Source organism: Camelina sativa, chromosome 10 (assembly GCF_030686135.1).
Source record: "Camelina sativa cultivar CO46 ecotype springtype chromosome 10, ASM3068613v1".
NCBI classification, from domain to species: Eukaryota; Viridiplantae; Streptophyta; class Magnoliopsida; order Brassicales; family Brassicaceae; genus Camelina; species Camelina sativa.
This window is the reverse complement of record NC_141889.1, coordinates 3695420-3719572: the sequence shown is the minus strand read 5'-3', so window position 1 is coordinate 3719572 and position 24153 is coordinate 3695420. Positions and strand designations below refer to the sequence as shown.

The 24153-nt window shown below is 38.3% G+C and overlaps 6 protein-coding genes and 1 pseudogene across 10 annotated transcripts; 3 read left to right on the top strand and 4 right to left on the bottom strand.

Moving 5' to 3' along the window:
• Window positions 1-176: 176 nt before the first annotated feature.
• LOC104716972 (putative transporter C405.03c) lies at window positions 177-2867 on the bottom strand. 2 transcript variants are annotated; one of them, XR_015568972.1, is made up of 8 exons: window positions 2409-2867; window positions 1744-2142; window positions 1420-1637; window positions 1166-1253; window positions 963-1064; window positions 753-870; window positions 478-613; window positions 177-392 (listed from the first exon to the last, which is right to left on the bottom strand). XR_015568972.1 is itself a non-coding variant. In XM_010434466.3 (8 exons), the coding sequence occupies exons 1-8, from the start codon at window positions 2487-2489 to the stop codon at window positions 330-332; spliced, it is 1188 nt and encodes a 395-aa protein (XP_010432768.1). In that variant the 5' UTR covers window positions 2490-2841; the 3' UTR covers window positions 177-329. The 2 variants fall into 2 exon arrangements, 1 of the variants encoding a protein (XP_010432768.1); XM_010434466.3 differs by having other exon boundaries at window positions 1166-1236; window positions 2409-2841.
• A 750-nt stretch (window positions 2868-3617) lies between these two features.
• On the bottom strand, window positions 3618-5625 carry LOC104716971 (vesicle-associated membrane protein 711). The gene is made up of 4 exons (XM_010434464.3): window positions 5157-5625; window positions 4690-4880; window positions 4418-4581; window positions 3618-4051 (listed from the first exon to the last, which is right to left on the bottom strand). The coding sequence occupies exons 1-4, from the start codon at window positions 5371-5373 to the stop codon at window positions 3964-3966; spliced, it is 660 nt and encodes a 219-aa protein (XP_010432766.1). The 5' UTR covers window positions 5374-5625; the 3' UTR covers window positions 3618-3963.
• Window positions 5626-7552: 1927 nt separating this feature from the next.
• Window positions 7553-11710, top strand: LOC104716970 (PX domain-containing protein EREL1). Of its 2 annotated transcripts, none has more exons than XM_087469164.1 (10): window positions 7553-8176; window positions 8269-8379; window positions 8525-8623; window positions 8727-8813; window positions 9057-9165; window positions 9253-10046; window positions 10170-10334; window positions 10428-10670; window positions 10782-10988; window positions 11205-11710. In XM_087469164.1, exons 1-10 carry the CDS (start codon window positions 8087-8089, stop codon window positions 11463-11465), a joined length of 2166 nt encoding a protein of 721 aa, XP_087325290.1. In that variant the 5' UTR covers window positions 7553-8086; the 3' UTR covers window positions 11466-11710. The 2 variants fall into 2 exon arrangements, with proteins under 2 accessions (XP_087325290.1, XP_087325291.1); XM_087469165.1 differs by having other exon boundaries at window positions 7695-8176; window positions 9062-9165.
• A 371-nt stretch (window positions 11711-12081) lies between these two features.
• Window positions 12082-13895, top strand: LOC104716969 (alkane hydroxylase MAH1 pseudogene; annotated as a pseudogene). The gene has a single exon (XR_015568467.1). The product of XR_015568467.1 is annotated as an alkane hydroxylase MAH1 pseudogene (transcript).
• Window positions 13896-13969: 74 nt separating this feature from the next.
• LOC104716967 (heat stress transcription factor B-2b-like) lies at window positions 13970-15018 on the bottom strand. Its single transcript, XM_010434460.3, has 2 exons — window positions 14776-15018; window positions 13970-14669 (listed from the first exon to the last, which is right to left on the bottom strand). The coding sequence occupies exons 1-2, from the start codon at window positions 15016-15018 to the stop codon at window positions 14337-14339; spliced, it is 576 nt and encodes a 191-aa protein (XP_010432762.1). The 3' UTR covers window positions 13970-14336.
• Window positions 15019-15038: 20 nt separating this feature from the next.
• Window positions 15039-17201, top strand: LOC104716965 (uncharacterized). Of its 2 annotated transcripts, none has more exons than XM_010434458.3 (8): window positions 15039-15509; window positions 15615-15689; window positions 15872-15958; window positions 16123-16179; window positions 16313-16405; window positions 16519-16591; window positions 16696-16771; window positions 16857-17201. In XM_010434458.3, exons 1-8 carry the CDS (start codon window positions 15456-15458, stop codon window positions 17068-17070), a joined length of 729 nt encoding a protein of 242 aa, XP_010432760.1. In that variant the 5' UTR covers window positions 15039-15455; the 3' UTR covers window positions 17071-17201. The 2 variants fall into 2 exon arrangements, with proteins under 2 accessions (XP_010432760.1, XP_087325289.1); XM_087469163.1 differs by having other exon boundaries at window positions 16313-16409; window positions 16523-16591.
• On the bottom strand, window positions 17115-23899 carry LOC104716966 (pantothenate kinase 2). The gene is made up of 22 exons (XM_010434459.3): window positions 23185-23899; window positions 22841-23056; window positions 22468-22520; window positions 22109-22225; window positions 21769-21888; window positions 21554-21648; window positions 21373-21466; window positions 21110-21241; window positions 20871-20983; window positions 20587-20779; window positions 19481-19689; window positions 19325-19369; window positions 19182-19230; window positions 18988-19070; window positions 18791-18907; window positions 18660-18723; window positions 18393-18539; window positions 18136-18294; window positions 17914-17997; window positions 17635-17829; window positions 17465-17536; window positions 17115-17379 (listed from the first exon to the last, which is right to left on the bottom strand). The coding sequence occupies exons 1-22, from the start codon at window positions 23441-23443 to the stop codon at window positions 17287-17289; spliced, it is 2709 nt and encodes a 902-aa protein (XP_010432761.1). The 5' UTR covers window positions 23444-23899; the 3' UTR covers window positions 17115-17286.
• Window positions 23900-24153: the final 254 nt, after the last annotated feature.

Genomic DNA, 24153 nt, shown 5'->3' with positions numbered 1-24153 from the left:
GTAGTGTTTTTTGAAGGTCTTTCGATCATAGGAATTGGTTAGTTTTGATATCTAAGAGCGAGTCGAATCATATATATCATTCTTTCATATTTTGCTCAATAACAGCTCTCTGGTCAAAAACGTTGTTTGAAAGTGCAAACACTGTCTATTTCACTTGGGAATCAAAAACGTTGGGGTAATGATCTAATCATATTCTTATCTTTCATTCATTAAACAGGGAAAATCCCCTTTTAGCTTTCAATTCAACCAAGAATCTATGACACATTTCTCTACCCACAAATACCACATACAAAAAAAGAAAAAAGAACAAAGAACAAAGAATCATCCTGCTACAAACCAAGCTTCTTTGAGAACAAGTCCGATATGTTAGCTATTACGAATCCAGCAAACACCTGAAAACAAAAACACAAACGTTTCATTCTTGAGCATCAGGAAATTATTCCTCTTCTCATATTTTGATAGAACATGAGTAGTTACCTGAGTAGAGCCAAGAATGTATATTGCGGAGTAATGACGACCATGAATCATCATGTCAGCAACCATTGCAAGCGGAATTGTGAGAGACATGCCCAGTGTTGCTACCAGCGGAGTCGTCCACACCACAGAAAGTGCCCTTTTGATTACAAAAAAAAAGTACGAAAACAGATGAGTAATTCTCTAAACATTTACACACCTCTTTCTAGGAGCTAGCCTATCAATAAACTAGAGACTTGTAAATATCAAGCTGACAACATAGAATCATTGAAACGTACCAAAAATAGTCAGAGAGGACACTTCCAACAAAACCGTTGGCTAAGACAACTTCATCAACTTTTACAGAGTGTGGTATCGTAAACTTGGGTTCGATCCCTAGTGCTGTCAATGGCCACACTGAAACAAACAACCAAACTTTTGATTAAGACACAAAACGTTTCGGATGATGCACTTGCAAAATTGAATAATATGGGAAGATATTAGTATACCAAGCCACCAGAGCGCAACAAGTGTGAACAATCCAATGTATCCAAACAGCTTTTGCACATCAACCCCTTCTCCTTCTTCACCGGCAAACTTCTTAAGAAGCACTGTGTTGTCAATAAAAGAAGGGTGGCCACGAGGTTATCCTCCCCAACACACAAAATCTTTTGAATCATTAAAGGATCAAAGTGCAAAAACATTTTCTAACCTGTAAATAGTCCATAAGAGACTGCAGAGAGAAGCCCAAAGAGATCTCCCATAAGGGACCGTTGCCCGTTGCTAAACACAAATATCAACTGTACGTTAAAAAAATATGGTTGATGAAGTTGGACAACTCATGTAATCAAATGAGACAATTTTGAGCTATCACTTATGAATTGAGAGACATACCCATTCTTTCACTTTCCAAGATAAAACGTCAGAAAAAGATGCATGGTGAAAGAGTTAGGATGGGAAACTTACAGTGACGAATTTAATTGCGAATCATCAGCAGCCCAAGTTTTCCCAAGCGTCGTCATGACCACACCCGCCATGCTGACAAATACAGCAACTACTTTCGACAGGTTCAAAGTATCTTGGCCCAAAAAGACACCAATGAAAAGAGTAAACAGTCCCGAGGTTGAAGACAATACAGTAGTACTTGCCACACTCGTACGTGCCAGAGCAGCATTGGACAGATACTGTATCATCAAAAACAGCAAACAGATATCATTACCAATGGTTACAAGAAGACACTTTCAGGCACTATCAAAACAATAGACACAGCAAAGGGAAAAAAACACACACCTCTGTCACAAACCAAATAGGTGCGAGGTAAAGCCCGTACATTGCAATCTGCTTTGTAGTGATAGCTTTCCCATGTTTCAGAGTCTGCACTTCATCTTTACCTCTAACACCGATCAACGGCCTCTCATCTTCTTCGTGGGAGGAAAGGTGTCCCTCACTATCTTTCTTAGTCATAGTCCCTTGAAGTCCCATTTCAATGATTTTGTGCCTCAAAGGAGAACCAAGCTCAACAGAAGAAGACCCGTCGGCCAAAGAAGGAACTTTATTGGTTTTGGAAGAACGTCGATCTAAATACCGACAAAACCAGTCTTTGAGGAATGCAATGGGAAGGTAAACAATCATAAGAGAAGCTCCAAGGTATGTGACTGCAAATGGCTGCTTATAGGCTGTAAATATATCCTGGTCAAAATTGAAGTAAAAAATCATTCAATAAATATATCCAAAGCTTACACATTTTTAAACAGAGATCTGAATTTGCATTTTGAGTATGGTTCATCTATTCTTAATATAGAATCAAAACTCTCAACCCCACCAATTTGAAGCTCGAAGAACAATGAGTTGGAAATTGGATCCAGATAATTAAACAAATCCAAACATTCAAAACCTCGAAAGAATCAAGCTTTCAAAAGAAAAAAGGGGGAATTTAAAGAGGTTAAACAATTCACCTGAGTAACTTCAGCAGAGGTGACCCATATGATAACAACAGTGCCAATCAAGAACAAACCAGCTTTGTATCTCCAACCCATCAAAAAAGGTTTTAAATTGAAACCCAGAAACGAAGAAGATCCAGGTGTTTCAGTGGATCAATACGAAGAGATCTGCTCTTTTAGATAATTTGACTTCAAAACTGATGACGAGGGATAAAGGGAGGGAGATTGGATTAGAAGAGGCCGAGGAGGACGTGAATCGAAGAATGAGGTGGAGTGAAGAAGACAAAAAGGGGAAATCCAGAGACGACGAGAAAATTGACCATCTCTGAAGACAAAAAAAATTATTAAAACGCAAGGAAGAAGAAGAAGAAGAGTAACCGCGAGGGAAGGAAGGAGACGCTGAGGGAAAGCGTTAGACAAGGAAAAAAACATAACACATTTATTATTTATTTTATTTTTATTATTTTCTGTAAGAAAAAAAATAAATTCCCAAATTATTTTGTAAAGAGTTTAATTGGTTTTGTCCTAAATAAAAAAGTAAAGACTTTAATTGGACTGTATACTTTTCGGAGGCGTGATCTAGCCGTCTTTTTTTTTTTTTTTTTTCCTGTTTTGTAACGATATTTAAACCGTAAAGTGTACGTATATAGGCTATAGCGTAAAAATTTGTAATAATATGTCATATATATCGGGGATAAATTCCATGTTTTAATTAGTAAATACATTATTCAGACAAGATGTTGTTCGACCAAAATTGATCTTAAAATTATAGAAATGCAAATTATTTTTTTTTTGTGTAATAAAAATTTTAAAACTTACATTATTCTAAGATATCTATTCTATAAGTTATTTATTTTGCTACTATTAGGTGGCATGACAAGATGTCAAGTTGGTGAGAGAGGTGCGTCAGGCCTTAACTCATACCTATATTTTATTTTATCTTTTTCTCCTCCTGTCTTTCTTTTCTAATAATTTACTTACATTCGATTCTGATCAAACTTATGGATGTGAGACTATTTTGCATACGTAGGGTCAAACATGTACAACAAACATCATTTAACTACCGGCAGAGAAACCAAAGTGGCAGATGTATCCCAAATTGGATAATGTCATTTTATAGAGGTTCAAAAAGCCTCCAAACATTAGATCGTAATAGGATGAAAACAAAAAAAACGATGTACCAGTAGTCATTCTTTACATCCGGACCCCGATTCAGATCCATGATTTAAAATAATGAACAAATCCCTTAGCAGAAGATTATATGAGAGGAAGTCACATAAACAAGAAGAACATGACAAGTTGTATGAACATATCAGACGAAACAAGCCTGTTCACTTCCCACTATGTATAGAACGTGATGACAACAAAAATTCACACAGCTTGCAAGGCAATGAGCTTTTACAGTGCTCTATAAATAAGAATACTTCATATAAGTGTGAGTTGAAAACATAAGGATTTTAAGCCCCATGAACAAGCCCGAGGAAACAGGAGGCTTACAATCAGATTGAGGTAGAAAAAAAGTGGCAGCAACACACAGAACCGGGATGGATTCCTTAAGAGATAAAAGCACTTAAATGCAAGATGGTAGAGTAGGTCCATGGCAGAGAAAGGCCACACCGATGTATATGATCACCAGTAGTAGTAGTATTAAGAGAACCCTGCACGACACAAACAGGGTTAGGAACAATGTTCCATTCTTGACAAATTCTCACTTGAGATCTTGTTCATAAAAGGCACAATAAACAAATGCCAAAATCCTTATGTTTCGTTTAAGAGTAAAATTTTACGCAAAGGATAAGTTTTCTTCCATTTCTTCAATACTTGACATTAGAAATGTGGAACTTGGGGGTTGTTAAAGCACTTTACTTGCCATTACAAATGTGAAATTTGGCGGTTAGTAAAGCACTTCACTTGCCATAGCTTAATGGGTTCTTAGGTCATAACTAGTTTTAGCATAATACTGCAAATTGGTCAATTTCATGGATAACCTATAAAATAATGTTAAGGTATATTAGGAAACATACGTGAGCTTGCAATTTCTCCACCAGACGTTGCTTCTGAAACGACGAGCTTGCTTTCTGAAACGGAATGTATTCCCCTGCATATTGGCGGTTTTATCGACAAGAAGCTCCAAGCGTTCACCTCTATCTAGAACTTTGTCAATGTTCTCTATCATGACACCCCGCACCTGTCCAAAACCAAAAAGAACGTATGCCAACGGTAAAGCCTAGATTCAGAACCAAGTCATTTATACAAATCCAAAACCAGATTTAACTTTTAAAGAGAAATTCTAGACCTGATTCATTTCACCCTTAATACGATTAATCCTATCTGCATTAGGATCATTAGAGTAATACTCAATCTGCTGACTGAGAACTCTAGAGAATTCGTCATTCATGGCATAAGCTTGTGCTGTATGAACAGCCCTGGCATAAGTCCGTACGAACCTCTGGTGAATATCCTCAAGAAACGCAAAAGGAATACTCCCTGAGAAATTACATCTCAATTGTAAGAACTTTGTAAGATCAAATTCACACACACATCAGGAAACAATATCAGAAAGATCATTCAGACAAAAGGCCCAATTTCACACCAGAAAGAAAAAAGGATCAGACTTTGAATTCCACTGTGACCAAAAAAGATCAAAACTTCCTAAAACTAATTAGCCATAGAAGCAGCAGCTCAAGATTCGAGAAACACATCGAAAACATAAAGGGTGTGGGAAAAAAGAAGAATAAAGGGAGGAGATGGAGGAGGACGTACTTCCGGCGGTTTCTTCAGCCATACAGAGAACGGTGAGGCCATCGGTGCGTTTAACGTGAAAGACGTAACGATCCTGAGAGTAGGAGACGTTGCTGTCGTCGTTTCCAGGGACCTTCTCAAGGATCTGTTTGGCGATGTTGCTGGCATTCGTAGCCGTGGCGCTGAACTCGGAAAGAACGACCGTACCACGAGCCACGAGAGCGTACAGAATCGCCATATCCGTGGATCCCTCCTTCTCCTTTGCCGAAATCAAAACAAGGTCAACGAGGGGTTTCCCGCGGAAACAGAGCCTGCAAAAACGAATGAATGGATCGGTGGATGGATCAATCAAAGAGAGGAGAACCAATTAGCTCTTTTTTCACCCTTTCTGCTGCATATTATTGAATCTCTCTCTCTCTCTCTCCTCTTTCCTCTTAGAGTTTAGCTGGAGCAGATTTTAAAATTATATATTTGATAGCTACGTTGATATATACAAAATATATTTTTTTAATCGATATAAGGATCAAAATTAAATTCACATATTTTATCGAATTAATTTAGTTTTAGTAAGTAGAATTTTATAACTGTAACATTTCTATATTTTTTCATTAAAAAAAACCAAATTGTAATATTTTGAATTTTTGATGTTTAAATATATGTTTTTTAAAACGTATAAATTTATAGATAGGAAGGATATAATATTTACATGTTATCTGAAAGAGTTTGTGTTGTTTACCAAATTATTATGGAGATTAGTTGTGTTCAAATGCTTAGATTGATATTTTAGATGAATGATTTACAGAGTATATATAGTCTACATACTAGGGTTTAACTTATAGATAATTACAATTAGATTTTTCATATATACACTTCCTTATACATCCCCTCAAGATGAAGGCAGTTGTCTGACGTCAATCTTGGATATTAGTTCTTCAAACTTTGGACGTGGAAGAGGTTTGGTTAAAGCATCATCAAGTTGATCGTGAGTGGAGACATGAGCGACGCGCAGAACCCCAGATTAAATGAATTCACGGACAAAGTGGTAATCAATAACTCTGTGCTTCATGCGGGTATGAAAAATCGTATTGGCATATAAATACGTTGCTCCCACATTATCGCAATATGGAACAGGTGCAACCAGTAAAACTATGCCCATTTCAGATAACAAAGAACAAATCCAACGGAGTTCGGAGGCAGCATTGGCAACCGCTCTGTATTCAGCTTCCGTAGACGACCGGGAGACACTGCGTTGCTTCTTCGAGGACCATGAGATCGTACTAGCACCAAAGTAAACGATGTAGGCGTTCGTAGATGTGTAGGTATTGTGAGCTCGACCCCAATCAGCATCTGAAAAGGCGTGAATAGTAAGAGTAGCATCTGAGCAAAGAAAAATACCATGAGACTTGGTACCAGCAAGATAGTGGAGGACATGCTGCGCCGCTTGCCAATGTTTATCCGTCGGCTGATGCATAAACTGTGAGAGACGATTGACAACAAAAGCTATATTCGGCCATGTGAATGACAGATACTGAAGACTACCGATGACAGCTCGATATTCCTTCGCATCAGAAAGAGGAGTACTAGAATCAATAGTAAGGTTCGGCGACGTGACCATCGGTGTGGCAACTGGTTTGGCATCAAGCATACGAGTTTTGGTGGGTAAATCAATTATATACTTACGTTGCATCAAATGCATATCGCGAGAAGATCGCGTGGCCTCGATTCCCAGAAAATAGCTCAATGGACCAAGTTTTTTTAGAGAAAACCGTTGTGCAAGAGCAAACTGAAAAGCCTGAACAAGAGAGGGAACTCCAGTAATAATAATATCATCCACATAGACCAACACATAAATGTAGTCATTGCCGTTGTGGTAGATGAACAAGGAGGTATTCGCGAGTGAATTTTTGAAACCGGAGGTTTGTAGAAACGTCTTCAGTTCTTGGTACCATGCGCGAGGTGCTTGTTTCAACCCATATAACGCTTTGTTCAGCTTGCAAACATATTGTGGGTTGTCTTTGTCCACAAAGTCTGGTGGTTGCGAGACATAGATCTCTTCCTTTAGAGTGCCTTGAAAAAACAAATTAATAAGATATTTTAAAGTGATACAAATTAGTTTTTCTTTAGACCTCTTCATCAACTTTTAAATAATAAGATATTTTAAAGTGATACAAATTAGTTTTTGTTTAATCTTTTGAGGTTTTTTTGTGTTTTTTTTATTATTATGTATATTAAACCAGAAAATGGTCCATTTCCTTTCGGTTAGGAATTTTTTTTGCTCTAAATCAGATTTCGGTTTTCGAAATTGATATCTTTTGAAAAAAGAAGAAATAAAAAGCAAAGATAATGGCAGAAAAAAATGAAAGTGACGTGGATAATGAGCTGAGCCCAACTAAACAAAATGTTATACTTATTAATGAGCTCTGATCATAAAATCCAACTCAAAACCAAAACGTGGTACACGAGTCACAGAGACCCAAACCGAACGAATCTTACGGGAAGAAGAAGGTGCCAGGTGGGACATATATTTATATATATATACATAATATATACACGGTAAGCTTCGCGCCTCCGTCAAATCACGTGTTGTTGTTTTATATCGGCTTTTCCGTTAAAATAGACGTCAGAACACCGCCGTTAATCGCCGTGGTCCGTGAGGATTCAACCCCAGAGAGAAAGAGAAGACCCTGAGAGACGCCATCTGTTCCCTTCTTCTTCTTCTTCTTCTTCTGTGTCCTCTCTCTCTCTCTCTTCTCGATCTGACGACGATCCTCATTCATAAACCCTACTCTTCGATCTTAATCCTAAGATTTCTGATTGGAATTGCGGTAATTTGAGGTTTTCCCGATCGGGAAATTAACTGGCTCGATCCGCGTCTCTGATTGGTTCTGATCGGAATATCAGATTCTGATTCCGGAGAACTGGAGAGATAGGTAGAGTTAAAGTAGGTGGTGATGCAGAGACGGAGTCCGCCGAAGCATAGGCATGACGGAACATCGCCGCTTCCATTGGGAATGGATTGGAGTCCTCCCCCGCGCAAATGGGTGAGTTCTTACTTATGTTTCCATAATTCGATACTTTAATATGTTGTTTATTTGGAAGCTGCAAACTTTATTATCTTCTTTTTTTGGCGCAGAATGGTAGAGATACAGTATGGCCTCATGATCCACGAACCGGATGGAGTTATTGTGTCACTATACCTTCATGGATTGTTCTTCCAAAGTCAAGAAACTCAGACCCTGTAGTGGTAATCTACTTTACTGAATTTGTCATTTGGAATCAACAAACTTAAACATGATCAATGGAATTAGCTCTAATGTGCTGCTGAAGAGTTTTGTTGTTGTGTCATAATTATTTAGTTGAACTTGCTTACATATATTTTAGTGGAACAGTTTTACAGGGTTCAAGTAAGTTTGCAATCCCCTGAAGGTGTTACCACAATGCGAGGAGTGTTGAGAAGATTTAATGATTTTCTTAAGCTATTATCCGATGTAAGTATTTCTTCTCCTTCAATATAAGGGTTATATACTACCTCTCTGTATGATTAAATGTAATGTTGTTGACGGTATGTGTACGTTCATGTTTTCCTTACAGCTTAAAAGAACATTTCCTAGAAAAAGTTTTCCGTCAGCTCCTCCCAAAGGGCTCTTGCGTATGAAAAGCAGAGCAGTGTTAGAAGAGGTATGCATTTTTTAATTGAATGAGATAACTTGTGTAACTGCTGTTATGCTCAATATCTTTTCTGTTTAGTGCTATTCTTTCCCCTTCCTCCAATTCTTCCCAACCAAGATTAAGTACGAATAATGCAGATTAATGGTAGACTTCATGTGTATAAATATATGGAAAGCCATGTCCCAACAGAAAAATTACAATTATTCGTGCAAACTATTTGTTTCACAAGTGATAGTTGTGACCTTGTTGCAGAGAAGGTGCTCTCTTGAGGAGTGGATAACGAAGCTATTATCTGATATAGAATTGGCAAGAAGTGTCGTGGTTGCATCCTTTCTTGAACTAGAAGCTGCTGCTAGGTCTGGTATGAGCTATTACAGTATGCACTTAAGTCGTGCATTGGTCAGTTCTGTAATATGTGATTACTGTCTAACATGATCTTGCTTTTCAGCATGCCAAGATGTAGATCAGAATGCCTCTGATGCAAATAATGATAGAAATAGCACAAGTTCCTCTCCTTTGGTTCACCCAAGTCTGAGCTTGTTTCATGCGGGTGGGAGTTCTCTCACATCTGACTATGGCAGTGATACTGCTTATGAAACATCTGAGCTTGGATCTCCAAGTTTAGGACAGGATGATATTTCTGAAATTGGCACCGAAGATCTAACTCTGGATGAGGATATTACAAATCCAATAGAGAAGCTCGTTAACTTCAGCATGTCCAACATTGACGAGGGACTTTCAATGAGCCAAACTATTCTTGAGCAACTTGAAGACTTTCCCAAGCATAAAGCTCGCTCAAGATATGTCAATAGTATCCTAGGGAAGGATGTGTATAATGGAAATGCTTCTAAAGGTGTATTTCTTGCTAACAATGGCTCACGACTTCTTTCTGAACCAGAATCATCCCACTCAGTAATGCATGATAGAAAGCTTTCTGTTGAGAGTGCTGATGGGTTTGCTCTACACACTGGTGAAACATCAACACCTAGTCTCCTAAGTTCAAGCAGTGATAGCTACCTGGATCTACGCCGAGGTCCTGCTGTATCACTTGGAGCTGGGCTTGCTGGTAACTCGGAGAGGCAGGGTAGTGCACAAATAGTTCTTCCACTGGAGCTGCGGAATAAATTGAACAGAATTTTGTTAGCCACGAATGAGAGACTTGTTAATGCAAAAACAGATATGGAAGATCTTATAGCAAGACTAAATCAAGAGATAGCGGTGAAAGATTACCTGAACAAAAAGGTACAATTAGAATAGTAACATCGACTGCTGTTTTTTTTTTCAATTTTAGTTCTAAACATCCGTATCTTATTAATTTTTCTTTGGAGGGAATGGTAGTGTTGTAATGCTGTTTTTACTGCTCAGGTTGATGATCTAGAAGGGGAACTTGAAACTACTAAGCAGAGAAGCAAAGAGAACTTGGAGCAAGCTATTATGAGCGAGAGGGAAAGATTCAATCAGATGCAGTGGGATATGGAAGAACTTAGACAAAAATCTTACGAGATGGAAATGAAGTTAAAATTAAGAGAGGTATAATTTAAAATAGTTCTATGTCCACAAAATTATTTTCGCAACCAATTTCCCTCTTTTAGAGAAGCACGCTGATGCAACTTATTACACTAGGATGGGAGCTCACATGCAGAACCCACTGAACAGTCAACTATCTCTGAAAGACATGTTTTTTCGAAAGAGTTGGATGCCAAAAAACAACAACTGGAGGACCTCTCTAAGCGATATGAAGAATTAGAGGCAAAATCAAAAGCAGATATTAAAGTTCTTGTCAAAGAGGTCAAATCTCTGAGGCGTTCTCATGTGGAATTAGAGAAAGAGCTGACACAATCTTTGACAGATAAAACTGAAGCCGAGGTAATTTCTGCCTTGTATAGTATTAAATATATTTTCTTATTTGGCAGCATGAATATGCATCGAAGCAAGAGAGACAACACAACTGAGACTGGAACATGTTGCACTTTTCAGAAACTACTCAAACAGGAAAGAGAACTACTTGAGAACACTGTAGCGGCTAGAAAAAAGCTGCTTAGTGACTGCAGGATTCTCCACGACCGGCTTAAAGAGTACAACTTGAATTTTTCAGTGGACGGAAACAGTAACTTCGCAGAGGACTCAACTGCAGTATCAGACGCTTTGCGTTTGCTGTCAATATCTGATGATCAAATTGAGGAGGTATAGCTGTATTCTGCTTTATTTCTCATTTAACTTCACATTTCTCAACTTAGGACATCCAAGGTTTCTTCTTATAGGAGTTACTTTCAACTGCGTCTTGATATATGCATCAGCGTAAAGTTAATTCTACGTGTAGAATATATAGGTTTTCGCTGCACTATAAAAAAATGTCGCAATGTGCATTTTACAAGTTTTAACGATGTAGACCATTTTCAGGCTCAGCTACTTGCCGGGTTTGATGAAAATGCTGCTGCTCAAGATATCGATAAATCTCTCAGCACCGATACCGAAACAAGAATTGTGGAGGACGAGCTGAGGAAGATACTGGCAAACATCTTTGTTGAGAACGCGAAATTGAGAAAACAGGTGAACTCTGCAATGCTTCGTGCTCTCCAGAAAGACTCAAAGACCAACGAAGCTGTGAATGAGGAAAATGGTGATGAGAAAGTAGAGGCATCAACAGAGACATTAAAGTGATAGGTATAACAATAGCTGCTTTGACCTGAGGATAGACTGCCATTTTTTTCTCTTTAATCAAAGGACTGGTCGCTTTATAATACAAAACGGTTGGTCTCTTGTTGAAGCTGAGTACATAAGGCAAAAAGATGTGTATTGAGTACGTTTGTTGTATAATTGTATTGCACTATCCTCTGTTGCATATACTTAGTCTTTCTTGTGTTCTGAACTCAGTTCTTGCTCGTATAGAATTATTATCAACCGAAGCCTTCCCCCCCCCCCCCCCCCCCCAGTTTTCAGGAATTTTATTAACATAATTGAAACAGTAACTGGTAGAGAGTATTAAATGCTAAAAACATTCATCAACTTTGGACAGAATGAAGAAGTTAATGAACTTCCTTAAGCGCTCATATCTCAGAAGTCTGTGCGTGAATCCAGCTCATTCTCTAATGGCTTTAATAAGCTTAATTAGTTGATAAAGTTACAAATGGCCGACGGGAAATAATGACAATTTTCAAATGATTGGAAAAGTTAGGTGTATTGTCACAAAAATAAAAAAGGTAGGTGTAGTGACAAATTTAATACTAGTTTCTAATTTGATGATATATGCATTACTCGTGCCTTGCAGTTTATGCATAACAAGATTTAATGTGTTTAAAAATAATTCTGTTAATAGTCCCCTGAAGTGTGTGCATATAAATTCAGTTCTCCTTGTGGCAGCAAAGTATCCATCACAGAGTTGTGTTTTAAAATCAAGTGCCTTACTCCAATGGCTTCAATAAGTCTACTTCAAGTTTCTGTAGCCATGATCCTTGGCTTTCTTACCCTCCCTTACTTGCTCTTCAAGAAACCTTATGGCCGGTTCCAAAGGAACTGGCCGGTCCTCCGGATGCTCCCTGCTCTGCTCAGGGCACTTCACCGAATCTACGACTACAGCGTTAAGATTCTCGAAATCTCTAACTTGACGTTTCCATTCAAAGGACCGCGGTTTGCTGGAATGGATATGTTGGTCACGGTTGATCCAGCTAACATTCATCATATAATGACCTCAAATTTCTCAAATTACATCAAAGGACCGGCGTTCCAAGATGTTTTTGATGTGTTCGGAGACGGGATCATCACCACGGACTTGGAGCTATGGAAGACTCTGAGGAAGTCTTATCAAGCCATTCTCCATCGTCAAGAGTTTCAAAGGTATTCAATGAGTACCATGACACGTAAACTCAAGGACGGGCTTGTTCCCCTTCTTGATCATTTTGCAGAGAAAGGAACGACCGTGGACTTGCAAGACGTGTTTGGGAGGTTCACCTTCGATATAATCTTAATCCTTGTAACCGGTTCTGATCCTAGATCTCTCTCCGTTGAACTGCCTGAAGATGAATTTGCTAAAGCCCTCGACGATGTTGGGGAAGGGATTTTGTATAGGCATGTCAAACCAAGATTCTTGTGGAAGCTGCAAAACTGGGTGGGATTCGGAGAAGAGAGGAAGATGACTAAAGCTAATGCAATTTTTGACCGTGTGTGTGCAAAATACATATCAGCCAAGAGAGAAGAGATGAAGAGATCACAAGGGGTTATTGATATATCCAATGTGGAGAGTGAGGATATTTTAACTTCCTTCATAAAGCTAGATACAACCAAGTACAAGCTCTTGAATCCGAGTGACGACAAGTTCCTCAGAGACACCATCTTAACTTTCATTCTAGCCGGAAGAGACACAACAGCCTCCGCTCTCTCTTGGTTCTTCTGGCTTCTCTCTGAAAATCCAAAAGTGGTAGCCAAGATTCGCCAAGAGGTCATCAACACGGATCTATCAAGAACCGGAAATAGCCAAGAGAATCTGGACAAGTTGGTGTATTTACATGGTGCGTTGTGTGAGGCATTGAGACTCTATCCACCAGTTTGCTACGGGCGCAAGTCCCCTATCAAATCAGATGTGTTGCCAAGTGGTCATAAAGTCGATGCAAACTCCAATATTGTTATCTGTCTTTATGCATTGGGGAGGATGCGAGCGGTTTGGGGAGAAGACGCATTGCAATTCAAGCCAGAGAGATGGATTACCGAGAATGGGGGCATAAAACATGAGCCTTCCTTCAAGTTTTTATCGTTTAATGCCGGTCCAAGAACTTGTCTAGGTAAGCACATAGCTTTAAATCAAATGAAGATAGTGGCAGTGGAGATATTACAAAAATATGACATTAAGGTTGTCGAAGGGCAGAAGATTGAGCCAGTTCTTGGTATTATACTGTCGATGAAGCACGGACTTAGAATCACAGTTACGAAGAGATGTTTAGCGTGAAAGTATTGAAATCAAATCATGTTTTGTTTGTAACAAAACTATTGCAGAAATAATTATGGTAGAGGACTTTATTATCATCTTTTACGATTTTGACGAATTGAATCATGTATTCTGTTACTGCATCGGGATGAAGTGCCTTTACCTTATTTTCACTTCTTTGGGTTTTTTTTTCATAGTCAGCTACATAACGTAGTACATCATGCTCCTGCGTCTGCAGATGAGAGAATTGACAAACAAACAAGGAAAGATTCATTCTGAAAACAGACATAAACCAAACAGAATGATATGTCCTAGAAACAGATAAAGCTAGAGAGTATATGATCATAATTAAGAGGGTTACAAAGCATTTTGTTTAGGAAATTGCAAAGACAAGAGAAGAAAAGAAGTTAAAGTAGGGAGGAAAGGACACCAACATAGATATTACTAGTGCAAGGATAGAGGATATATAAAAGAGCAAGAGTGTGATAGATAGATATAAATCACTGAGTGGTATCTCTTTCTCTTGATGGACCAGCGTTTGCCAAAGCTTCCATAACAGAAGCTCTCCTGCGCATAATCTCGTCCTTGAGACCAGGCATCAATGACGCAGCCAGTTATTTCTCGGCAGCGGTTAATGGATCCTTTGGCATAGCTACCGCTCGGTACCAGGCATCGTTAATGTAAGCCTTCAAAGCAACCGGATCTTGCAATGATGGAATGGGGCCAAGAGTTCCAGGGGGAAGAAGTGCGAGGGAGGACGGCCTACTCATCTCCAACTCCAAAGCAGCAGGATCTATCACCATTGGCGTATAGGCAGGGGATGCTGGTCCAAAACGCTGCATGTAGCGCTTCTGTATCTCAAGAGCACGCTTAGGTTCACCTCTCACAAAATCATCGTTTGCATATTCAAAGTGGGCAGCAGAATCAGAGTCAACTTTTTTAAACCCCTACAATTATACAGATGTATAAATCAAAAAGGCAAGAAACACACTAGGTTCACGGCCAAAACAATCTAATTATATATATACATAAAATAACAAAACAAAAACTTACAAATGCCTTAAGCCGCGTCTCGAACAGTGAAAATGAAAGTAGATAAAGGGCCTTGAAAAGCAGATCTCTGGAAAACTCCTGCGGATCCCAGATGATGAAACTCTTGCCCTCCTCACCCCATGAGATTACTGAATTCGTTTTAGGATCATTCAAAATCTTGTATAACTCACAGGGGAAATAACGGCGGCGTGGGCCTAACTTCTTGAGAGGTGGATGTTCAAAAGTATAACCATTACCACCCATCTCCCTAAATCAAATTCAGCAAACCCTAGAGAATCAAAAAGCACACCAACAACAATTATCAAAATTTGGTTATGCAACAATTATGAGGCCGACGAGACAAAACCAAAAACAATCGAACGAGAGAGAAAGAAAAAATCACAAGATTTTGAAGTCTGAAGATTCAATTTAAAAATCCGACCTTTCGTTTCGTTGGGTGTTTCTGCGATCTCCTTGAAACCAAACACTTTAAATAGGTTCGGCGGGCGGTTTCTGACTTATGTCCAAAAAAAAAACAATAAAAGGGTTTGTTCAGTTTCTTTGCGGCCGAAGAAAAAAAAAAAAAAAAAAAAAAAGAGTGGAGGAGACAACTATACTAAAGAGTGTTTCGGGGGATCAGATCATCGTCAACCTCCCAAGGAATCAACTTTAACAGGGGAATTAGGGTTTTTATCTCGAAGATGAGTGCCAAAGCTTCTTCTGTCTTGCCCTCAAGCCTCATTGATCAGATTGTTGTCCGTTATTTTCCATCTGCCCACTTCTAAATTAAAAAATCACTTTTTTTTTCTTTATGGTTCGATTTGGTTAGAATCAACATTGGGTTTTTCAATTTGTTTCAGGTTCCAGGCGATGTTGTTCTTGGTTTGTCAAACATGACTAATCAGACAATCAAGCTCGGCAGTGGCCTTCGTCAGGTTTCATCTTCTTCGATATGCTTCGTCTCCTTTTAAATTCTTGCCTATGTTTGCATATCTTAACAAATTATTCCAGTGGGCACTGGATTTTGTGATATTACAAACAGTTGCTTCCATGAGCTGCAACGCAAAAGGGATTAGAGTATGTTTTTGACATATGTGTTTGTTTTGGCTTCTTTCAGGATAATGATACTATCTCTGCCATGAGAGCTGGCAAATTAAGTTACTCCAAGCCTATTAAGTATTGGGTCCAAAGTTCTCATAAACGGGTGAGCTCACTTCATTATGAGATGATTCAATCTTTGCCTTTCTGGTTTGAGCTTGTACTTGTGTATTATTTTATTTGTCTGTGCACGGTTCTGTTTTGTTGATTATCTGTGTGCAAGTCTCAATTCTAGTTGTTGTTGACTCTGTTTTATTATGGCTTTTGCAGTACATACCTCGCCCTGAGGATCATGTTCTTGGAATTGTGGTAGACTCTAAAACAGATGTAAGTCCTTTTTTGAGATCTTGCTTGTATAGATTCTTGTATTGTTCTTAGATCCCTCTCAGATTGGTCATTATCTCTAAATGTATTTTATTATGATGTATCGATATTGAAGTGTTTCTTTTTACTCATGCAGAATTTTTGGGTGGACATAAAAGGACCTCAACTAGCGCTTTTGCCAGTTCTTGCATTCGAAGGAGGAACAAGAAGAAATATTCCCAAGTTTGAGGCATGTACATTCTGATGAATCAGAAAGCTCTCTCTAACTCTCATTTGGAATATGACAATCTCTATCAATTCTTGTTTCCGGAATGTTCAAACTTTTGTGTACTAAATAAATAGGTAGGCACTCTCCTTTATCTTCGGGTTGTCAAGACAAACACAGGAATGAATCCGGAGGTGTCTTGTACTGACGGTAAGTTAAAAGCTTTGGAAGCTAAGCAATGCTGTTTTTCCTTGTTTGCACTAAAATGCTTTCAAAACTAATCGTCTCTCGTTTCTATGTATTATATGTATTAGCAAGTGGGAAAGCTGCGCTATTTGGACCCTTGAGAGATGGTTTCATGTTTGAAACTTCAACTGGTCTTTCAAGAATGTGATATATGCTTGCTCATAGAACCGTCTATCTTATACTTTATCTATCTTCTTTTGACTTAAAGTTTTTTTACTTGCTCTTGTAGGCTGTTGAGTTCACCAACATGCCCGGTCATCGAGGCTCTTGGAAAGAAACTCTCCTTGGAGATAGCTGTGGGCTTAAATGGAAGAGTTTGGGTAAATGCGGCTTCTCCACGTACAGTCATTATCGTATCCAATGCAATGATGAACTCGGAATCTCTAAGTGGGACTCAGCAGAGAATCATGGTGGAGAAATTGCTCGCCAAAATCTCGGACTGATACATTATTGTTCCTTGAGCTGTAGTTGAACCTTGATGATTCTCTTTAGCAAGTGATTTTATTTCATTCAAATACAAATTTATACAGTAAAAGTTCAGTCTGATAAAAAAATACATATGCCACTTGACGAATGCTTAGTTACTTGTATACAACAGTGAGCCAATAAACTATTGGAGCAAAGTAGTCTAAAGGTTGAAGCAGTGTTACATAACTTTGTTAAAGAGAGGGAGGCTCGTATCTGCATACACAATCATATATGTTTCCTTTTATCAACTTCTCAGCCAATCTCTGATTTTTCACCATTGCTAGCTGCCAAAAAGGAAGAGAAAGGTTTCAGTCAAAAGTTTCAATAACAATTCTAGACTTGGAATTCTCTGTCAAGTGAGGTTAAAACCTTGAGAGCCTCGCATTTGAATTGAGCGTTGAAGTTGGTGTGAAGTGCTCTTCCCATACCTTCCAAGACAACCTGCAATATCATTAAACATCAAGTCATGAACAAAGCTTCTCTCTTTTTATGTGTTTGAAGTTTATGTCAGGTAAAAACAGAGAGGGTTTTGTAGATACAAGATCAGCGTCTTTGGCAGCGGCTGCAAGCTCAGAGCTGACTTGTCTTAGGTCGATGCAAGGACTTCCGCATCCATTTTCAACAACCATCAGTGGTGCTGAAGTTAAATCCTTCTTTGACCCATCTCCCGGATTTACCATCGCATCCACAAGTAAGCCTCCCATTTCTGCCGCTCTCCTCAAGATGTCACAGTGCTTCAAGAGTACCGAACAAAAGAGTTAGTTACATGAAAAAACATGATCACCACTACAAAGATTCAAAAGTTAAACCGAGAAAACCTTAGCAGCCCCTGCGACTATATCAGGGAGTTCCATAGCAGTAACGTCGTTAAGAGCAGGAAGAGAGTTTGCCACTAGAACAACCTGGAGAATCATAATAACCATTTGTTTAGTGTTTCCTCAACTAATTTCGCAAAGAAACCGTTTGGCCAGTGTATATGGTTTTGTGAAGAGTAGCATGAAATTTAATTACTATAGTAAGAGCTCGAGAAAGATACATACTTCAGTCCCACGACGGAGAAACTCTCGAGCAAGAGGAAGCATCCCAAGAATAACGTCTGCGCCCGAGTTATCAACAAAAAGTAACGCTCTTTTATGTCGATGAGGCTGCTTACCTCCAGATCCAAGCATCCTTTCTTTGAAAGCATCAAAATCATCTACCTGATTTTACGGATAACAAAACATTTCCAGCTTAAGATTAACAATTAGCAAACAAGAACCTCAGAGAAAGAAAAAAAAAAGGTGGTCTTGTCTCTCACCCTCCACGGTCTCTGCATCTTGTTGCGACTCATTCTGTATATTTCAATAATGGTTCCTTTGTGATATAGATCCACACATGCTCGAGATCCCCAGTCGAATATGTTTGCAGCAAGAACACCTTCTATAAGTGTAAGCAACCTTGCCTCCTGAATATCCGAGAAAAAAATTAAAACAGTAATGAGGAGACGTTGTCTCACGTATAGCAGTAAAACGTTCATTAACAAATTATAAACCTACAGAGAAAGGAAGGTTAAAAAATGACAGACCTCGCTCATCGAATCAAGCTCCTCCAGTAAGTCAGGTAAAACAGTAAGTGATGCCTCGTTCTCCCTATCAATTTTGGAGAGAGCATAAGAAAAACTCCAAGTAGAAGAAAGATAATAAGACTATGGTTTACCTTTGCTTGATGCTTCTATAGGCATCAACAAACTGGAATTCCCTTAAGCATTCTTCCCTAAGTTCCAAGAGATTTGCTAGCCCCAGCTTTCCATATGCAGCTGGCTCTTCCATTAATCTTCAACCAGACTAAATTGTCAGCAAAAGGCAAAAGCACGAAAGAAATAAAAGAAGGGAATCTGTTGTAATGAACCAAACCTTGCCAAATGAGCTGAAAAAGCACGAGCAAAAGCATCACCACGCCTTTTCGCATCCTCAGTTCCTCCTTCGCTTGCCACAGCCTATATTCATGTCCACAGAATCATAGTAAGTACCAGGCCACAAAGAATCTTCACCACCCCAAAAAGAAACAATATTGAAGGTGGAATACAATTCCTATGTGTTAACTTTACCGTATCAACAAGGTCTGGCAAATGCTCGGACAAAACTTTGAGCCAGTACCTATACACACCAAACAAAATAAGCAATTTAAGAAAAAGTGATTTCATCAAATAAAACCACTGTTTTGGAAGATCAGCGTCGACTTATTACTCACTCTCGTTCGCCTTGATCTGATAGATCAATTGTGTTAGGCTCATACCTGGTGTGAAAAGAAATGATTAAACACAAGTACATCAATTCTCCAAAATCATGAACACACCAGGAAATATATGTACAAGCTCAATATATTACTCAGGGACATGCCACTTACGTTTTTGGGTCAGCCAGCAACGGGAACACCTCCAGTGTGGGCACAAGATGGAGAACACCAACATTTAAAGCACTGGCATCAGATCTTAGAGCACTACCTCTGGATGAAGGAACTTCAAACCCTCCAAGCCCAGTCGTTTTAGATGGAGTCATCGGTACAGGGGCAGTTATTTCAGTTCCTCTCCGCACAAACTTTTCCATCCACGAAATCTGAAAGCAACCAGGAAAGCACCTTTAAACTCCAAAACTTATCCAGACCAGATTCAAGACACAGAACGCTTATAACTAGTTGAAATAGGGAAGAGCACCTGATTCCATGAGAATATAACTGTGACAAATCTTGTATGTTACAAAAGGAACCAATAGTCTGTATGTTATATATTAGCTTTTTACGTTATATAATCTCAACAAAGTTGGTTACTATAGGAGAAAAATTATGATTCTTACTCTTGCTTTCTAATATTCTTTTATGTCACATAAATTGATACTTTGTATGAAAAAAAGTAAGAACCAGCATACTTCACAGTGAAAAATATCCATACAAGCATAAGCACATGTTGATTCTTACTGATACGAGGACAAGTTAAAACAAAGAATTATATATTCGAATTGTACTGCAGATCCTTGATTTGTCAGATAACATATATATAACACATAACCTAACTATGTATATATTTTCTATGGAAAGCTCTAGACCAGAATCTAAAAGATACTCTAGTGACTAATCTTCATGAAGAATGATCAAGTATCCAATCACAATCAGTCAGCACACAAAGCATGGAAAGAACAAGTAACAGTGCACTTCAATAGTCACAAAGTATCCGACCATCTCCTTCGGCCATAATATTCAGTAAGTCCATGGAAAGATCAAACATTTACCAAAATATTCCATTTTCAAGAACAGCATATTCTATAATGGTATTTCCTTAAGAATACTATACTGGTACGCAGCACACTTTACCCAGCACAAAGTATAGAACGGTATCATATTCCTGCACTTTAATATTTTGAGCAGTACCATGTCACTAAGGAATCATTGGCTGTCAGTTTCAGAGTATCAAATAGAACAAGCTGAGACTTTGGTAAAACGTAAGCTAAAATTATTACCTTCTCGTTCAAATCACCGAGTGGTGGTCCGTGAATATTTCCTCCAGTATATGGTGCACCCATTGGGAACCTCTCAACCAACTGATGTGACATTAAATCATCCAAACCGTGCTTCTCATAGCTCATGAACGCACCCAGAGCACCCAGAAAACCTTCATGCCTCAAGAACATAGCTTGCATCTCTCCTTTCGACCTAGTGTGATCAAACAATACATTAATGGAGTTGAGTGGTGAAAGTGGAGTGCGCATTTCACATCTAAGTCCAAGTTTACTAGTCAAGATACCAGAAATGTACAGCAAACGAAATTGTGTCCATGGTATATGCATGGCCCCTTATGAAAAATCCTCCAAAAAATATTCGCTTCAACCCAAAGCGAAGGGCGTTTAAATATGATATCTACACAAAAACAACAAATCAGAAACTCAAAACATTCTCAAGCAACTTAACCCCATTCACCGATCAAATGAAAAGTATCTTGCTCAAGAACTTTTACTCGTAACCTTTGGACTCACAAACGCATACCTGCCCAATATTGTATGAAATCATCCGCAATAGAGACAAGGAAATATCTTCAGGTCTGTAATCGTCCAGTTCTTTATTTTCAGAGATAGCCTTGCCAAAACTAGAAGCTATTGTTGAAGCAGAGAGACCAATCTGCATAATTGGTTTCTGAGAATTACTAGAACAGTAGTAATAAAGCATTCTAAGTTTTAATAAAAGAGCATTCACATCCCACAATGTATATATAAGATAAAAATGTAGTCTGATGCGAAGTAGACTCATACCTTGGAGTAATCCATGCCCCCATAAATATCACCAACAAGCATGTCAATGGCACTGTTATCTCCCTTTTGGCTGAGTTCTAATAACTCATCAAAGCTAAAAACAGAAAAGAAAAAAAAAAACATTGTAAGGTATAAGAAATAACAATATAATGAGGTAATGGAAAATCAGATCCATTGTAACCTCTTGCACTTCGTTAGAAGTCTTCCTAAGCCCCAGTAGGTGCCACCACCAACATTAGTCCCACTCACACGTTCAAACTTTCCTTCTCCATCAACCTATGTTTTGAAAAGACATTGCATGAATCTATAGGTCCATGCAACTTTCTGACCTCCCAACTTTTCAAGAAGCCACAACACACACAGTTTGTGAAAGAAGTAGCGAACGTAAACAAATACCTTGATTATGCTAACACCAGATCCAACGTTCACAAGAAGATAGGGATACAAGTCATTTGGATCTATCTGTACAAATTCTTTCTCACCCTCCATGTGCGTGAAGGCTTCATGTCGAATAGCCTGCAGAAAAAGCATGAAACTGAATAAATTCCAAACATACATATAGATCAAGAAAAACAAATAAACTAATGGAAATTTATTAATAGTCTGAAAAGAACTATATGTATAGGACAACACAGCTAATCACACATAATGTGACACTTTTCTTACGTTTCTGCTTTGCAAGTGCTAGTAATAAAGACACAACGTAACAAGAATGTTGCATAATGAAAGGTCTTACTTTGAGTAAAAAATTTGCTCCAGAAACAAGGCAATGCATTTCATCTTCTTTCTCAATACTAACGCCCAGCCGTTCCTTGAACAAGTCTGCAAATTTATAGGCCCCGCCACCTGTGACCTGTAAGTTATACATACGCCCAACTCATATGTTTAAACAAGCAATCATCAACTAATCAAAGCCAAATCAGCAAATCACATTACAAGGATATACAAGACATAAGAACATCAAGAAAAAGGTTTCACCTAAAAACAATAATCGTCTCAATATATTTTCTGGTATATCAAATGACAGAACGAGCTAATTATATCCAAAAGGAGCCTCAAAAGATAAAAACGACCAAGTCCTGAAAATGTCATTACCTTGATAACACCAGTTCCCAAAGGCAAGGTCCTGGAACTCCAAGGATAAGGATCTATTCACCAATGTAAAAGAGAATTGAATGAAATAAAAATGGAGAAGAAGACGAATTAAGCAGTCAAACACCAGAAACTGATCTTACAAACAATAAGAACAAAACAAAAGTGCCAGTGACCATTTAGACATGACAGGAGTAGTTCGGTATATATATAAATTACCTCCTACTTAATTCCATCTCCAGTCTACTTACAGAAACTAACGGAAGTCAAAATTTGACAAAAACACATCAAACTTAGCATAATCATTATGTAAGCACATCAATCTAGCGTTCAGTCCAGAAGTTTGTAACATAAGAAGAGGAAAAAAAGGCAATACCTCGGCGATGAAGCTGCTTGGAATGAATAAAATCCAAACACTCATTAATTTTGTTAGTCTCAAACTTAACGAAATGAAGTCTCCCACCAAGAACAGGATAGCTTCTCAAGTTGCCATTGGTTATACCCAATCTCTCCTTGATCGTCCTCTTCCGCTTATCATCATCATTCGAGTAATCCTCATGCCGTGAAAAATACAGCAACTTTATCAAAGATCCTACAAATAAACGACTTCACATTCAGCACTAACATCGAAATTTCCAAAAATCTAGATGTTCGGTCAATTACAATGAAACAAAGGTAAGATTTTTTTTTTTGTGATTAGAGAGAGAGAGAGATATGCACCTCCGATATCAAGAGCCAAGTGAGAGATATCATCAGACTGATTAGGCAACAAAATGGTGGGATCTCTCTCCTCTAGATTGCCCTGGATTTCAGCTTTGCTCAAATCAAGCTGAGGCCTAGAGCCTGATCTGTGGATTGAAGAAGTCCCCGGAACAGAAGAAGGAGACATATCTTTCTCACCAACACAAACCTGAGATTTTGCTTCAGCTTCTTTTTTATCGTCAAGACTTGGATCATGCTCATCTCCTGGACCCGCCATTTTTTTTATTTAATTGAAAATAAAAACCAAATCCAGAAAGATCGGATCACCAACAACTTCCTAATTCCCAAACACACCACAAAAAACCCCTTCCTGCTTCGATTTCCCAAGGACACGAACTGATAAGTCTTGGTTTAGTACTTTAGTTTAACGAAACGAAGTAACCCTGTTTGAGTTTTTTTGCTAATACGAATTATAATCGCTAAAGATGTGGCTGAAGCGGACCTACCTACCACTTCAACAAAATCCTTGCTTTAAAATTTTAATAAATTTATCTATACTATTGTTGAAGAATTCTAATAACTAAATAACTACCACACAAAAATTTGTATTTTTTTATATCAATTTGTAAGTGGATTAGGTTTGGTTGTTTGACAATAATAATGGCTAAACTCGAACTTCACTTACGACTTGTGAGTTTCGTGTCATAGATGACTTGTTTGTAAGATTTGGATTATATATAATAACTCTGCCTCTCTGTGTTAATTTGTTTCTGTTTTATTATTTTCAAGATTTTTTTTGATAACATTATACTATTTCAGCACCTAAATAAATTTCTTTGTAAACTCGATCGTCGTTTGATTTTTGTGAGAATAATTACGTGTCCTTTGATTCTCGCTCTGATAGATTGTTTTTTTTGTTTTGTTTTCAGTTGGGTCTATTTTGGGCCTGAGTGAACTCTTTTTAAGGCAACTTTTAATTCTAACCAC